The sequence below is a fragment of the Corythoichthys intestinalis genome, chromosome 18, assembly GCF_030265065.1.
Source record: "Corythoichthys intestinalis isolate RoL2023-P3 chromosome 18, ASM3026506v1, whole genome shotgun sequence".
Lineage (NCBI taxonomy): Eukaryota > Metazoa > Chordata > Actinopteri > Syngnathiformes > Syngnathidae > Corythoichthys > Corythoichthys intestinalis.
In genome coordinates, this window is record NC_080412.1 from 24,429,134 (window position 1) to 24,446,700 (window position 17,567).

The 17,567-nt window shown below is 38.2% G+C and overlaps 1 protein-coding gene across 1 annotated transcript; it reads right to left on the reverse strand.

Moving 5' to 3' along the window:
- Nucleotides 1-6,241: 6,241 nt before the first annotated feature.
- On the reverse strand, nucleotides 6,242-16,129 carry hmgn1b (high mobility group nucleosome binding domain 1b). Its single transcript, XM_057821822.1, has 6 exons — nucleotides 15,914-16,129; nucleotides 12,219-12,248; nucleotides 12,058-12,087; nucleotides 11,900-11,941; nucleotides 10,989-11,096; nucleotides 6,242-6,962 (listed from the first exon to the last, which is right to left on the reverse strand). Exons 1-6 carry the CDS (start codon nucleotides 15,929-15,931, stop codon nucleotides 6,915-6,917), a joined length of 276 nt encoding a protein of 91 aa, XP_057677805.1. The 5' UTR covers nucleotides 15,932-16,129; the 3' UTR covers nucleotides 6,242-6,914.
- Between the last annotated feature and the right edge of the window lie 1,438 nt (nucleotides 16,130-17,567).

Consider the following 17,567-nt stretch of genomic DNA (forward strand, 5'->3'; position numbering starts at 1 on the left):
CAGACGCTACCTGCTAGGCTGCTACTAACTTAGCAACATGCGGGCGTAGTTTTCAGCAACGTCGGCGCAGTTTGTAACGGCTGTCGGCTGCAGTAAGGTATTTTTCTATTGCTTCTTCCTCTACGCACGTGACAGCACGTTGTCCCGCATTAAAAGTAGTCCGGGCAAAACGTGATGCTTAGAGCTGGCAAAATTAAACGATTCCTCGAGGTGAATAAAATTACTCGGATCAGTTTTTAAACTCGAGTTACTTGAGTATTCGTTTCAGCTCTAAACTTATCATTACATGTCAATAACTGTAGTACGAACATTTGTAATCCAGTTGCTCTAAAGGTAAAAGGCTGCAGAGCAGAGTGATATTTTTTTCACTGGTGTGTTTATATTGTTGCCAGCAGCAAGTATTCACAATTTGTATTGTTTCTTGCTCTTCAGAGGGAATTTGTGGAAACTCTCATTTGCCCATTTCTTCTGTCTGTTTCCACAGCCTCTAAATCAGGGGTGCCCAAGTCCAGTCCTCGAGAGCCCCTATCCAGCTTGTTTTCCATTTCTCCCTCCTCCAACACACCTGACTCAAATAATCAGAATCATTATCAGGCTCCTACAGAGCTTGCTGATGAGCTGATCATTTGATTCAGGTGTGTTGAAGGAGGGAGACATGGAAAACAAGCTGGATAGGAGCTCTCGAGGACCGGACTTGGGCACCCCTGCTCTAAATGCACGTTTCACTATGTTGGTATTCTTCATTCAAGACTCCAGACTGATGCTGCATTCGAGGAAGGTGGGAAATCGGAGTATTCTAACTTCCGACCAGGAAAAATATCATAGGAACGCTACTCGAACTGGGAGGCCCTAGACGCGAAGTCAGAAAAAACGACTTCATGAGTTGCTACAATCAGACGTCACTCGACAAAATGCGCTGCCTGTTGAAAAGTAGACCGTCAATAGTGAAACTAGAGAAGGCAGTTTACAGTGTGGTCTATTTACCTTAGCTGTCATTTTTCCTCCACTGTTTGATCGCTTATAGACCCTACCCACCTACGTCACAAAACCACGTGCTCGCTGTATGGTTCCGCCCACTTGTCCGTCATTTTGACTCTGTATTAGCATTGTTTTCAATTGATGGCGGAATTTAAAATGCATTTCATGGAAGACCCGGTGCTTTCTGATGCCGCAAACTCACTGTATCTGTTGCATAAAAGGCGTTATGAGGAAAAGCTTCGTTCTATACAGTCGCCAGATCCATATTTGATGCCCAAATCGATGTTTTTCGACCCACTGTCTTCGCCCTGTCTGCCTGACATCTGCTACGCAGATATTTACAGTTATCTTGTCCACACTAAATCAGCCTATTCTCACGAAAATATGAAAAACTTCAAGAGCTTGGAGGCTTATAAATACTTCGTTGCTGGTTGGGTGAAACAGGTCCTCGTCCACGAAAATTCGGCAGGAATCTATCTTGTGCTTGGAAAGGTGAGTTACGAAATTTTCAATTCAAAATCTTTTGTTATTGCTAACATCCACTATCAAGTCTAATGTATTTCATGTCGTTTGTCAATGGAGTTAAGGCTTTTAATGTTTATATGGTTTAGCGATAGCACTCTCACTACATACATACGTGTATGTTGTCGGCGATTAGCCTAGCAATGATCTTAATTGTGGTTATTTGTCAGCCCCGTAGACGAGGCCAGTTTCTTTCACTTGGTACCAGCTAAATATTATTCAAAAAATAACGATGGTGGAAGAAAGGGAAGTCACAAACATCTTGAATTTGAAACTATGTCGTACTACGTCGTATGTTGTCGGCGATTAGCCTCGCAATGATGTTAATTGTGGTTATTTGTCAGCCCCGTAGACGAGGCCAGTTTCTTTCACTTGGTACCAGCTAAATATTATTCAAAAAATAACGATGGTGGAAGAAAGGGAAGTCACAAACATCTTGAATTTGAAACTATGTCGTACTACGTCGTATGTTGTCGGCGATTAGCCTCGCAATGATCTTAATTGTGGTTATTTGTCAGCCCAAAACCCTCTAAGTATATCTTAAATGCATCTTACCGGGTATAAAATGACTACTACATAGTCTGTGGTGATTTTTTGGTGCCCAGTTTTCACGTCGAATTGCAGCCGTCCATTTCGCTCTCTTTGGATCCCTCGGAATACGATAAAACTTCAAGTCTCTCCTTCCATCTTCTCTGTTAGTGCAACCAACAGCCACACACGCCTTCACCATTTTGATTATTAATGTTAAGGAGCAGAAAAACACGCCGTAAATAGGAGAAATGTACGTAGCCGTAACAGGTTAACACTATGTTTTGACGGACAAGTGGGCGGTACCATTCAGGAGAGCGGAGTTGTGACGTCATGTGGGTAGGGTCTATAGAAGGCAGGTTTGCTGGAGGTCAACATGTCATTAGACAGCCAAAATAAAAAACAAAAGGCTTGGAACGCTTTGAGATCGCGACTGGTACCATCCGAGAGGAATAAGTACGACTTCCCAACAGGTGGCCGAACTAGGCTTGCCGCCCGTCCCTTGAAATACGGAATCGTTCCGTAATTGGGAATTAAAAGTTACGTTCTGTATTGAACCAATACGGAACGCAGTTTATTCCGTATTTCACGATTGTCCCATGGGTCGACCCCGCGCGACCCGCGGCTCCTGCGTGGCGGGCAGCGGTGCGCCCAGCCCATGCACGTCTGTCACACACAAACATACACCTGCGCTCATGAGTGACCACTGAGCCAACAATAATGAACTAAAAGGGCACGAGATATTAAAGACAGCAAGATAGTTATCTGCCTGCCCGCTGCTGTCTGCCCTGCACTGCGCTCCACTTCTGGGTTCGTTGTCTAGTTACCTCGCTCTCTCTGCTCAGTGCACCGCCCCGCGCGTTTTCAAAACTAACATGTCTCTTCAACATTAGAAGTTCAGGACACCCCACGTCACCCTCAAAAGGGGAAACGTCTCCAAAAAATAGACTGGAGTGGCTCGATAGAGTCACTGATGATAATTATAACAGGAGAGGAAAGTTTTTGCAGTGTCTCACGGAAGTGTAAAACAGCATGCTGCAGGGGACCTCCACAAACGGAATAGAAGATCCCAGAAGAGCCTTCGTCACAATTCTTTGTACCTGAAACATCCCCTGAGCTTGATTTGGTATGTTATTATGCTCTTGTATATGTATGACATACAGGCTATATTTATATTTACCTTTATACATCTTGCATTGATAGGAGCAATGCTAGGCTATTTCATTTGCAACTATGGTTGATTATTTTTAGGAATGTGGATTTTTTTTTTTTGAAACATGCATTTATTATCAATCAATATGGAATTAATTTATGTCCCCATAAAGAACATGTTATTTGGTTACGCTAACTAATGCTACTCATTTGGAATTATTCCTAATAGATTAACAGCAAATAGACACTGAATAAATAGTCCTACTGCAAATATATGTTATCTATTGATTGATTAATAGTGAATTTGACATCATCCCACTCCTACCCTCTAAATTACTGCAGCTGAGATGACACAGGTATACCACACAGTAAAACGTAGCCAGCCAGAGCTACAATAGTGCTGACTGTGGACACAGGCTCAATCAGAAGATTTTTATATGATTCCAAAATGGTGAAGAAAATGACTTTGGGAAGAACAAGCAAGAGGCACTGTTGAAACAAGTCCTGGGTCCAAAGGCAGTGGGTGATGTGCTTAAGATCTTAACGTCACCCATCCCATTCTCCATACAGACCAATGCCTCGAATAAATTGAGCAGGAAGATGTTCCTCTTGTGTTCCAGTACTTCAGTCTAGAGTCTGGGCTCACCAACAAAGTGCTGGACTTCATAGAGAATGCAGACGAGTCAGCTGCTGGAATTGTAGCTATCCTGAAACATTCCCTTCAGAAATTTGGCTTGTCAATGCAACACGTGACCAGATTCAGTGCCGACAACACAAATGTTAATTAAGATATTCACAACTTCGTTTTCACTAACCTGCAGAAAAAAAAAAAACAATCTGCTACAAGGAAACTGCCATGCCCACAAAGTGCACAATACAGTTTTCTCATCTAAAAATACATACATTTCTATGCATTTTAGGAGTTTTGGGGATGCCCCTTTTTTTTTCGCCCGTAAGGCTTTGGGCGCGAGGGGGGGGTGGCGTCCCTTATTTCTATTTCTGAAAGGTGGCATCCCTAGGCCGAAGCCCTCCTCTTTATTGTGGTTGCATTGTGCATTTATAAAAATAGACACACAGAAATAAATGAATTACGGCAGTTTGGTGTGACATTGTTTTGGCTACATGGGTATTTTGAACATTGAACGCATTTTGAATTTATTTCACTATGTTAGATCTGTTAATATAATTTTTTTATTGGCATGCTAGGAAGGGACCATTGTCTCGCGCTATCTTAGCCACTGCGGAGCTGTGAAATTATTAAATAACTAACAAACTGCACAGAATTTGTTAAAATCAACTCCACCGACTAATTAAACCCCCGCTAACTCAAAGATTAAGCCTCATGTCAACAATTCTGAACTTCCCCTTTAAGTAGTGTTTGAAAACAAAGGTTTCAATCGAACAATGCATCACCTGAACCAATAAATATGAGGGCTAGTGTAAGTCAATACAAAATTATTTTGGATTGATCATTTAGCCTATCAATTAATTAGGTTCATATTCGTGGGAAATGTAGCTCTGACCTTCTTTCACCCAATCTGTTTGGTCTTATTAATGTCCTGGCTGTCACCAGCAATGTACAGTGGGGAGAACAAGTATTTGATACACTGCCAATGGGTTTTCCCATTGGCAGTGTATCAAATACTTGTTCTCCCCACTGTACATGCAGGTTATGCTATACCGTCCCTAACAAAGTTACGACCAAACCTACACCCTTTTGTGGCTGTAAAATTATCAACATTATTTTTTATCAGTGTGTATTTGACAAATATACACCCCTCCTAGTTCAAGAGGTAGGCTATATTGCAGTATCTTATTGTCTACTGACACAGGAATGGCTGCATTTTTGAATGTGTAAATGGGAAGGAAGGTATACAAAAGCAAGGCTGTTTGAAATAGAGGGATTTATTTAATCCTATAAAATTGAACACATTAGCTACAGAGATGAAGGTTGCTGTCTGTGGTGCTGAAGTTTATATCATCCTTTTACAATAGAGGTAAATGAGGATGAATAGCTATTTACAGTAACTTCTCCATGTCTTGTCATGTTAGAACAAGCCTGATCACATATTCTAGTTTTTGATGAACACTTTGGCCTAGTACATACACAACTGTATTTTTCTCACATACTACACAGGCTACAATAAGGAGTAGTTCTATGAGAGGTTTATGCTGGTGTAATTTATAAAAATGTTTCGTTGGCACATAGCCTACTGTGTGTGTGTGTGTATTGACTGGATTACATTTCCATGGGTCCGCATTATAATATTTGTTTAATCATTATTGAATTCTTTTTTTGTGTGTTTTTATTGTTTATTTTTTTGGGGGGGTTGGGCTGTTGAGAAACAAAATATTTCCATATAGTATATAATATATGGCAATATATTTAAGTATGTATTTTTAAAAAACAGAATTTTTCTATCCAGACAGAGGATGCACACTTTAAATATATTAAAGTTATATAGGCATCTTTGAGTGAACTTTGTGTAAAATTCAAGTATCTCGAGGCCGGGCCGAGTGACCTCTTTTTTTTGGAAATCAAAATATGGTCACCCGAAGATAAATCAACGCCCAATGGCAATAGTGAACATACACAAAAAACTAGCACAATATCCAATGGTTTATTAACTGCTTAGGTTACTGATCTCCATTTTCTGGCATTACATTTATTTATTATTATTTTTTGCCTATAAAGTGATTTTTCTGAGTGTTTCCAGCATACATCAATCTTCTCACATTTGATCGATATTTCGTCTTTGTTAACAACTTTTCTAGTTTGATCATTAGCTTTCTTAAAATAAAAAAAGGATAACAACTACCAATTGAGCTTTATTGGTTCGTTGATAACATTCATTACACAGGTACATCTATAAACAAATCAAAAGAAACTGCACACTTAAACTGTCACCTAAACCTTGTGAATATTGCTACTGCTGGTATGAAGTGGACATTTCAAATAAATTTACAGGTTGTCTGCTGGCATGTTAGAAACCAGATTTGTTGCCCCCCCCCCTCCAATTTCCATTTTACCCTCCCATTTGTACAATCGATCAGTACACCCTTCACAGATTCAAACCCTTTTTTTCACAGCAGCTATACAAATTTATTGCAATGCTATCACAGAACAGAGACACAACCAACACACAAGATACATAGCTTGGATAGGGAGAGCTCCACTACAAGGGATTTTGTTTAATTTATTGATCCAATTTCATAAGAAAACTGCATGAGTACAAGAGTTAAAATGATGACAAAGCTTGCAAACATTCTAAAACACTGTTCTTCATTATAAACAATAAAACTATGTGTGACTGTGTCCATCTCTGCCCCAGCACAGATTACATACACTGTCCCTTTAAAGCATACGGAATGTCATCCACACGGGTAAACGCTTTCAGTTGTAGACCTAGCTTTTGTGAACATGTTTGCTTGTTGACACTGTAACCCATCAGGCGCCCTCCCTTCCTTCACATTACAAACAATTGAAATGAAAACCACTTACAGTTACGACGACCCCCACTTTAAAAGAGGAGCGAAAATTGTGGGATGTGATGAAATTCCCCAGTCTCCAAATTGATATTTTTTTTGTCTTTTATTTAAAAAAAAAAAAAGTGTTCTCTACAATCAAACTACTAAAAATCCTGTATTTAGAAAATAGTTGATAAAAATATTCCCCTGAATTGTACAAGAAAAGAGGTACAGGGAGCACTGGTAAAGATGTGGTTTGAGAGATGTTATTCTGCCTCTTCTTCTTTTTCCTCCGCTGCATCTGTGGCTGGTGCCTGTAACACAAACGTAAAAATTTCAAAGCTGAGTACTAAGAGTGTAGCAGTATTTGAATTTGTGTGTACTGTCACGGTATGGGCATCACGGTTCAGTGCATGCAGTCAGATGGTGAATATACAGTATCTCGGTAGGTATGTGCCGGTTACCGGTTTCGAGGTTTACCATGGAATAAAAATGGCACGGTTTCAAAACCACTAAAAAATTTTTGTCGTACGGTATTGGCTATTTTTTATGTCCCAAAAATGAAGCTAGAAAGCCGTGGCTTGGAGTGGCAGCGCTCAACCCTCCCCCTCCGGTTGTTGCTCTGTCCTGCAACACCTGAGCTTTTCCCCCCTCAAAAAAGACAATCGTTAGTATGGGGGTACTTAGGCCACTGAAAAGAAACACGGCCGCGGGTTAGAGGAGGAAGGACGGCCGAAGTGCAAGATTTTCTTGCGGAGGGTGGTTGCCAGGAGACGCAACACCTCCAACATGATTTCACATTTACGTGACCATCATCCATCACTTTACATAAAATTTAAGTAAATGCCGTCATCAATGTTTCGACAATTCAATCCGTCGTGTTTAGTGTGTCCAGCAATGGTAAAACAAATACTTTAATGTAAGCTTGTTAACGAGGCAGATAATGTGGCTAGTTAGCATACCAAGACGGCAAACTAGTTTCCTCCCTACCATTAGCCTACTTTTGTAAAGTCTTCCGCCATTGTAACTAACTGTTCAAAATAACTTTTTCATAATAAAACCTGTGGTGTTTTTTCTATTTGGTGACTTTCTGTGTTGAGAGAGGTTGTGTGTGTGTATGTATAATGTGTAAATAATGATCTGAGTCATACACACGCACTGTCTCTTACTCTCGTTCTCTATTAATATTCAACTAATTAATATTAATAGTAGTAGTGGAATGTGTTTTACATGAAATCAATTCGATCATATATTGTTTAAGCCCAGTTCTACATTATTACCAAAGGTTCTTGTTCTAATGTTGCGCAACTTGAGCTATGGCTGTGGGTTTAGTCTGTAAGTTCTATTATTTTGAATTTTATTTAAAATATTTCAGTTATTTATATGTTGTTATTTTGTCTATTTATTTTAACATTATATTCATGTTTATTTTTCAATTTGCAAATATAATAATAAAAAATCCTCTTCAATGGAAAAAAAGTTTCTTTTTTAACCCATACACCTCAAAATAACACATTTTAGAGCTATAATTGCAATACCGTGAAACCACAGTATTTTTGCCTAAGGTTATCGTACCGTCAAAATCTCATACCGGCACATGACTACGTGTCAGGGAAAAAAAAAAAGGTGAGAGTTACTGCGGCGGTACTCTACTTGCAGCGTTAGAGTTAATTCGCCTAAACCAAAAATCAACATTACACGAAAAAGACAAACCTAAACAGACCAAGTAGTTATCATTGATCACTACATGGAAAGTTACAGTGAATGTACTACAAACTATCAACTACTTCTATCAAATGCAGTATAACTAATTAGGGATGTCCTGATCCGACCACGTGATCGGAAATCGAGCAAATCACGCCATTTTTCAGAGGATGGGAGTCGGGTGAATATGATTGGGTTTTTAATTTTTTAAAAAATTTGAAAAAATTCTGCTTCATGCTCGTACAGCACCATAGCCTCTCACCCCCCCTCTTGCTAAGCAGTGCTGCTATACTGGCCAGCTTGCATTTGGTACTTAAAGTTCACGATGATTGACAGGTTAGTAGCTGTGATGTTGCCAGAGAAGCTTGGTAGCTCTACGATCAAAGGAACAAATCTGTCGATCATCGTTAAACTTGCATAAGTGTGCTGTGGCAACTAATTCTTTAAGTCAGCAGCTGTTCTCTGCAGCGTGAGTGGACTCACTCAATAAAGCATTAATAAAGACAAACATTTTTCTATGTTATTCTTGTTTAAAAATAATTCACACTATAAAGGCGGCACGGTGGGACAGTAACATTTTTGGAAACTTTATGTTGAAACTACCCCCCCCCACCCCCAAAAAATAAAGAACAACTCTAGATTGTCAAAATCAGGTGACTCAGACTCAGGTGCAAAAATATGTGACGGGAGACGGTACATCCCTATTACTAATACTTGTTGAAGTGCATTTATTTTATATTTCCAAATTAGCAAATGTATATTTTACTCTAGCAATAGGCTGGAGTCATTGAAACACTGAGTGAGTATATTTTTGTATTATTTAAGATATGCTTTTTCAGCTTAGCAACTACCGTAATTTTCGGACTAAAGGCCACCTATAAGCCGCCACCCACCAAATTTGGCACGAAAACGGCCTTTGTTCATAAATAAGCCGCACCGGACAAGAAGCCGCAGCTGTCCTCACTGTATTATGGGATATTTATGTAACAGACAGCTGAGAGTTAATGGTCGTGGCAGGCAGAGGGAGCAAGCGTGAGTTAACTTTCCTCCCCAGGTTTTCCAATTTGGGCTTGATGAGCACCTTGCCTGAGTGATTGATTGGGAGGAGCATGAGTAGCCATAAAGGTGGCATGGCCAGGGCACTAGGGGGAGAGGAGAGCCATGAGAAAGCAGGGAGGACCAGCGGTCCCCTGCAATGGATGATTTAGCCTCGCCATCGTCATGGGGGTCCCCCTCGTCACCCCCTGCCTTAAGGACAAAAAGCCACGCTGGCCGACAAGAGGAGCGCCAGAAGTCAAACAAGTGGTATTTTAGCAGGGGTGGCGGGGGATTTTTTTTTTACTGTTTTATATTGTTTTAATGGACTGCTGTTTTTTTAAATAGAGATTTTAGAGCGAAGCTTCTGGCACCATATGTGGCTATTTGTGGGCTCAAGCCCAGGGGTTCACATCGGCCTGCTATGTATATTCACCAAGGATTGTGTGCAGGGGTTTTATTTGTTTGTAGTGTTTCTGCAGTGCCCACCGTTAAAGTGCCGTGCCGAGAGCAGTGCCGCCACCCTGGGAAATCCATGTCCCACGAAGCCCATCAAGAAATGACTCACTTTTTCACCTGTTTTTAGCCTTTTACCTTTTAGGTTTTTTTTTTTTTTTTAAATAAATCAAGTTTTTGTGCATTGAGAAGCCTTGTCAAGCCTCCTCCTTGCTGCTGTCTCGGGGGGTGAAATGAACTTCCGTTTTTTTTTTTTTTTTTTACATTCACATCAAAAGATATTAACTGTTAACACTTTATTTGACAGCGGTGTCATAAGACCCTCATATTTATGACATGACAAGGACATGAACATTAATGAATGCTTATGACAGATGTCACTAAGTGTCCTACAGCAAATAATCCCACTTTTGAATGGATGTAAAAGATCCGAGCTGGAAATAAATGGAGTTAGAGATAAAAAAATTGCCAGATGACACTTAATGAGATCTGTCAGTCATGTCTAATGACGTTCTTATGACGCCGCAGTCAAATTAACCCAAATATTTCAACAGATAAGCTGCACTGGACTATAAGCAGGATTCAAAATGAGGGAAAAAAGTAGCGGCTTATGGTCCGAAAATTGCAGAATTTGCACTTTGATTTGATTTTAGCCAATATAAAATATATCTTATGTCGGAGTGTATGTTCACTGGTAATGGTTTAAAGTTAATTCTGTAATCCAACATTGAAAATAGCAGTATCATATTTTTATAATAACGTTTGATAGCTGGCGAGTATTACCAGACTTTAACTGTTAACTCAGTCGATCCCTACTAAAAATGGTATGTTGTCTATTTTTGCACATAAACTGTAAATTAAAGAATCTTAGGACAATAAAAACACAAATTCACAAGTTTGATGGTTTCTTCCATTAATTTTGCACTTTAATACACACTGCTTTTTATTTTTAGCGAATAGAACAAATTGTGACTTTCAAATGCTGTGATTACAAAAAAAAAAAAAAAAAAAAAAAAAAGCCTTTTTGTTTTTCCTGTTGTACCGAACCTGCACCGGACCGTGACCCCCATACCAAACCATGACTGTGTGTACCGTTACACCCCTACTAAGTACTTGTTACAATAAAGGCAACTTAAAGCACTGACCTCTTCCTCAGCTTTGGCTTCACCGTTCTCAGCGGGGGTCTCCTCCGCCTTCTCCTCAGGCTTGGCCTTCTCCACCTCCTTACCTTTCTTAGGCTTAGCAGGTGCCTTCTGCAAGGACACATGTTACAAAGCAGAATAGATAAAGATAAAGAATAGATCAAACCTGTCATTTTTGTTACCAAATAATGGTTGTTTTTCTGCTGGCTGTTAGTTAAACATTCTACATATTGGCTTTGTTTTTGCCAGCGATGCGAACAGTGGCTGTCTCAGTTTCACCAAAGGGATGTCAGAACAGTAACCACTTGACGCCATTATACCAATCAGAGCTATCCATGGTTTCTTCTCCACTAGAGGGCACTCATGCTCTTTGGACGGGTGATCTTTCAGAGCGTTGTTCTGGTCTGAATTAGATGGTCATGTAATAGGTTATAGTAAAGTATAATAATAATAATAACAGTTAATGTACTGTATATGAAGTTGTGCTGAGAATTTTTTTTTAATTCTTTATTTTATTCATAATTCATTATTCTAAAATAAATCAGCCATCGTGAGCTGATACTCCCAATGTTAATCATTACTTGAGTATTCTTTTCAAAAAAAAAATTTTTTTTTTTACATGTACTTGAGTAATTTTTTGAACAACTACTTTTACATGAATAATATTATTTAGCTAGTCTTACTTGAGTAAAAATTGTTTGGGCTACTCTTACGACCTCTAGCTTTAACACTCCAGATCTAAAATTGAGAAATTCTAAGGTCTTCAAAGCACTGTGCCATGTAGTTCAACTTTGAATACAAAAAAATATATTAAAATAGGAATGAATGAATGAATGTTCACTAAATGAACATTTTCTCCCGCTGTAAGCAAGGGTTTCATAGAACTGAGCAACATATGGTGCAATGCATCCTACCTTTGGCTTGGCTTTGGGCTCTACCGGAGCAGGTGAGGCCCTCTGTAAATACAAGCGTATTGTATTTATTACAAAACTCATGGCATTTAGAAGAAAAAAAAAAAAAAAAAAAAAAAAGGAAAAAAAGGAAAAAAAAACAAAGACGTTTCTCTACTTACATCGCCCAATCTCAAAGATTTCCTCCTGGGCTGCAAGGTGAGCAAGACAAACGAGCTGGTTACTTTTCACATAGATTTGTGTGATTTTACTGACCCCTAGTGGGCGAGTAGGCTGAAATCACAATGTGCGTTAAAAATATAAAATAAATAAAAATCCTTACTGCTGCTGGTTCAGATGCATCTGATTCTTCCTGCAAAATTGAGAAAAAAATATGGTTATTGGATTTGGAAATGCAGTGTATCAATTTAAATCACTGTTATTATACTGTAACAACAAATATTACTGTAAGATAATAAGAATGCTTCCTTACTTATGACAAACCAACAGGCAGATTCCTAATGTTCCCATTTAAATTTGATTAATATTGCTCTGAATTACTCCATAAATCAGTAACTTTATTATTTTTAAAGGTAGTTGTGTCTCTCTTTTTTTCTTATTCATGTTGACCGGCAGCGATCATTCGCTGTCAATATCACTGAAAGATTAGCATTCACAAACTGTCTATTTATTGGACGTCTATCTTTGTCAATGGCAGGCATAAGCCAAATACTATGATTTTTTTAGGGGGGATAAATTTAGAGTGTTGGGGGGGCATAACACTGCATTTCTGTTTTTATTCATTTTAATTCAATTGATTATACTTTTTAAAAAAACTTTTTGTTACTGTTAGTTATGTTGTTCATTTACAATGTTATTTATTTAAAAAAAAATACATAGACAAAATTATAAACAATATTATTAAATATATATAACTACAAAATGCAATTTCTGGGTAAATTGTTTGGGGATGCTTCCTCTTTCTCTCATCTCCCATGGGTCACTTCCTGTAGATTTTTGGACTCTTACTTTTGGGACATTTTCATTTCAAATCCTTGTTAACTCACTGGCTGCCATTGATTGCGCCGGACGTCCAATCTATTTTGTGACTGTGACACCTTTTTAAACCGATATATCGATCCTTGGTGAGAGCATATCGATAACCTTTTGGGATACAGAGTATCCCGATCTATCACTATTTTAAAATATTGTCTCTAGTGCTGCAATGATTAATCGATTAACTCAAGTAACAGCTTTGAATAAAATGTTGCTGCTTCGAGGATTTTTTTTTATTTAGAGTGACGTGGTAATGGTTTGTTTTGAAAATGTTTGCATTTAGTTTAATTGATTTGGGCGGATACACTGCCCTCAAGTGGCAACAGTGAATATGACATAAGACATCCAACATGGCTGGATCCAGCTGCTCCCTGTTAAGACCAACATAAGCCTAAGTTTTTGTTTGAGCTAATATGATTGTTTATGCATTTGTAATTTAGTTTAGAAGTATATTCAGCAGGTTTTTTGTGGGAATTTGTGTTTGAATGATCTGTTAAGAACATTGTGGGAAAAAATCTATAGCATTTAAGCTAGTGGACTTTTGCTATGCAAGTTAGCCAATTGTTCTTTTGCTGTTCTTTGAACCTCATTTATTAATTTTCTTATACCGTTTGAAGCGAATATTCAGGTATTTTTATTTATTTTAATAAATTTAATTTATTTAGTGCTCTTGTGAAAGAAAGTGAAATTCTGCATAGTGTAACAAAACACTTGGGAAATTCATTTTGTATTCACATTTGATGCTCGTTTCAAAGTGCAATCTTAACAAGCCTTTGTTTTACAACTCCTAAAATTTATTCAGCAATTAATTGAATGTTAGAAATTCGACTGAGTATTTCAACTAATTGATAGGTTAATGCATTGCTTATATAATCGATAGCCGCAGCCCTAATTGTCACACCCCTAAAGTCGACGCCAGGCCTTTGTATTTTTTTTAAGGGCTGCAGCTATCGATTAATCCATCAATTAGTTAGTTTGAATAATCGAATGATCAGATAACAAACATTTGTAGTAGCCGAATACATTTTAGGATATGTAAAAAAAAAAAACAACAAGTTTTTATGGTTGCAATAGTATTTATTTAGGCTTGCTAAGATTACCCTTTCAAAAGAATATTAAATGCGAATACATGCTTGCACAGATGCCTGACAAAAATCCTTTTTTTAAATCGGCTTATGTTGGGAAAAAATTCCATATTGGTGCTGCAACGATTAATCGATTAGAAAAAAGATTCTAATTAAATTTTGCTGCTTCAAGTAGTCATTTAATTAAAGTGGTGTTGTAATGGTTTGTTTTGAAAGTGTTTGCATTGTTTCAATGATTTGGGTGGATACACTGCCCTCTAGTGGCATGACTCATTTCACATGGCTGAATCCAGCTGCTCCATTAAGACCAACATAAGCTAAGTTTTTGTTTGAGCTAATGTTTTTTCTAATGCATTCCAAATTTAATTTATTGGTATATTTAGCTGTTTTTGTGGAAATACGTGTTTGAACCATTTGCTAAGAGCACTTTAAAAAAAAAAGTTTTTATTTTCATTTTATAGCATTTAAGCTAGCGGACTTTTGCTATGTACGTTAGCCAATAGGTCTTTTGTTGTACTTAGATGCTCAATTTTTTTCGGACCGTTTGAGACTCGGCTCAGGCATTTTAATTTTTTATGTTCCTTATCCGATTATTCGAAGTTCTTCCTCATCGATTAATCGACTACTAAAATAATCGATAGCTGCAGCCCTTTTCCATATATCGGCCCACCTCTAAAACAAACCATTAAAACATCACGCTAATTACACGAATCCTCAAAGCAGAAAAATTTGATTGGAAGCTTTTTTCTAATCAAAGTACTCGAGTTAATTGATTAATCGTTGCAGCACTATTTGTTTTTAATTATCAAAAATAGTCACCTGCCGTATAAAGGCTTGAGTGGGCGTGTCCAGACGGTCTTTACGCGCAGTTGCACTTCCTACTTAGATTAACTTCATGCATTGTCCACCACACAAATGGACTTTGGTAACAAAATATATATCTATATATATATTTTTTTTTGCAAGAATATGTTTTGCAGCATTATATGGGCCGCAAAGTTGACCTTGTTGACGACAGCCGTTCGACTAACGTAAACCTTGCAATGCAGACAAAATGGAAGCTTGCCTACTGTAAGGTAAGAGGGAGGAGCGAACTCCGCCTCCTCACCACATATTCTTTCATCGGTAATAAATGGAGAGGCTGACAAAATGGGCGGAGGGACCGAGCAGGGAAGTGAGCGTTCCCGCCATTAATTTGAAAAGATCCTCAGCCACACTGTTAGCAGAATCGACAAGAACCCCCCAGCAACAAGAGCAGCGCTGTGCTGACGGAGGCTCGCCATTACATAACCTCCGAGCTCACACGACGGACGCCGTCCAAACAGCTGCGTCTTCACCTCGGCAAATGGCGGCCGCCCGCCAACAATAGTGTTAATATTAAACAAAAGTGATTAATAAAATATGTAGCCCAAGACGGTATAACCGTAAAACAATATTTCGGCGGAAAAAACACGATTTTGTGGCTAAAATAAAATATCAGCCAAAGTGAAACTTGACTATGTTGCGTGGCTGCTCGTTTCAGACAATCAATATGCCGCCAACTTTCTCTGCAGGAAAACGCGTTGTCGACGGTGAAAGCAACCAAATAGTGCAAATGTGTACATGTAAACACGCAACCAGTACTGCAGCAAAAATAAAAACACACAAATAACCCCACGAACACGCGCAAATATAACGGAAATAATGCAAAACGCAGATAATGCAATTGAACGATAAGAGCAACTATCACTCGCTGCCAGAAATAAAATCAGGTCGTCACATACAAACTCAAGTCAGGGCTGCAAGCGCGACGTTTTTTTTAATATTATAAGCGAATAAGTAAAAAAAAAAAAATCGAGCTCTAACAATCTTACTGATACTGTATTGCTAAATGCATTTAATAGCTCGGTTTACTCACTTTGCTCCTTCTAGGCATGGTAGATTTGTGAGTGCTGACTGAGGAAAAAGGGAAAAAAAATCTGCAAAATGGAACCGAATACCGGATAAAAAATATACTGTAGTCGTATACTCCGGATAAAGCGGTACAAGTACAGTCTATCTAATACAAGGGAACGAGATGATAATGTTCCATTGGAAGAAAACTAGCTCAAACCGGATTGGATTCTCCCCCTCCCTCCTTATTCAAATCTTATAGTTCCTGCGTGATTGACGAGGAACAGCCCGCCTCCGCTGCTTTCTGATTGGCTAATTTAGTGGTCAGAAACAGGATTTCAAATCTTCACTACTTCCTGGGTGGGTAGCTCACACGTCAATCAAGTCATTCGACGAAGTGGTTGTCTTTCTGTGCTGCCATCTGCTTTCGGGAAAAAAGGCGAAAATGTTGCGAACGCGGAATTTCCCTTCGACATTGACCAGAGATCTATTGTCTCGCGAGCAATTATTTTGCGCGCCATTTTAAGGGTTGCACATATGTTTGGATTACTGTGCCTCACCAAGCGATTTAGGCAATGTCGTTGTGTGGATTGGTTGTGGATTGAGAGAGGGGTGTTCAGTTTCGCAGCCGAGTCTTTTGTATTAAGCTCGCTAAAATGGCGACAGGATAACTGCTCTTGTGTAACCCCATCGCTGCGTTTTCACTGACTACTTCCTCCATCGTGGAGTGTGAAAGCAAGACATGACTGAGAGGTCGTTGCTAAGTAAATCTGATTTGTATGTATTTACTAATCGCGTTTATTTCTGCCGCTTAGTGAGTAATAAGAACATAAAACTATTACTGATTTTCATTGACGATTCAAGTGCCTTAAATGTAACAGAAAGTCAGATGACATCCTTTTTGTTTATGTTTTAAATTATGGCGTCACCTACTCTATACAGGGAAGTAATGTTACCATTTACATCAGCCCCAACTTAGTTATTCTTGATTGAAGTTGAAATATATTTCATGTCCCTTAATGTGATAACAATCGAACAATAAAGGAAGTCTGCAAATGAGTTTATTCAGGAATATTTAACAAATACCATGTGTGTATATATTTCTGTCTGTCTCAATAGGTAAAAATGAAAATGATGTACATATATAATATATAAACTGGTTGCTTTGTATTGTTGTAGCTTTTGTATTGGTCAGTAAAAAAAAAAGGAAAACAACAAACGCTATCCTTAATAAATAAAGACGAACAAAATTACAGTTTACAGCAAATCTTATGATTTAAATTAATTTGTAAGTGTTCGTAATAAGTTATACAGTGACCTTTCCAGCAGTTTTGTATTTGACTTTTTTTTTGGGTCATACCATTCCGTAAAAAGTCATCATATCTATATTTTAGTGATCATGATTTTATATTATAATCATCCAATTTTTACATTGTAATTATCACATTTTTACATAATAGTTCAGTTTTTACATGATAGTTATCACATTTTACATGATAGTTAGGCAAGGCAAATTTATTTGTATCTAGCACAATTCAGCACAAGTTAATTCAAAGTGCTTTACATCACATAAAAATCCCAAAGCATAAATAAAGTGATACGTAAAAGTCACAATACATCATCAAGACAGTTAAGAACAAAAACAGTTGAAACAGCAAATGAAAAAACAAAAGTCATAT

What these genes read in the sequence shown, in the direction of transcription:
- hmgn1b (XM_057821822.1), bottom strand. An exon ending in AATCTTTGAGATTGGGCGAT is followed by an intron (nt 11,942 to 12,057) that starts GTAAGTAGAGAA and finishes TTGTATTTACAG; the next exon opens with AGGGCCTCACCTGCTCCGGT. An exon ending in AGCCCAAAGCCAAGCCAAAG is followed by an intron (nt 11,097 to 11,899) that starts GTAGGATGCATT and finishes GTGTCCTTGCAG; the next exon opens with AAGGCACCTGCTAAGCCTAA.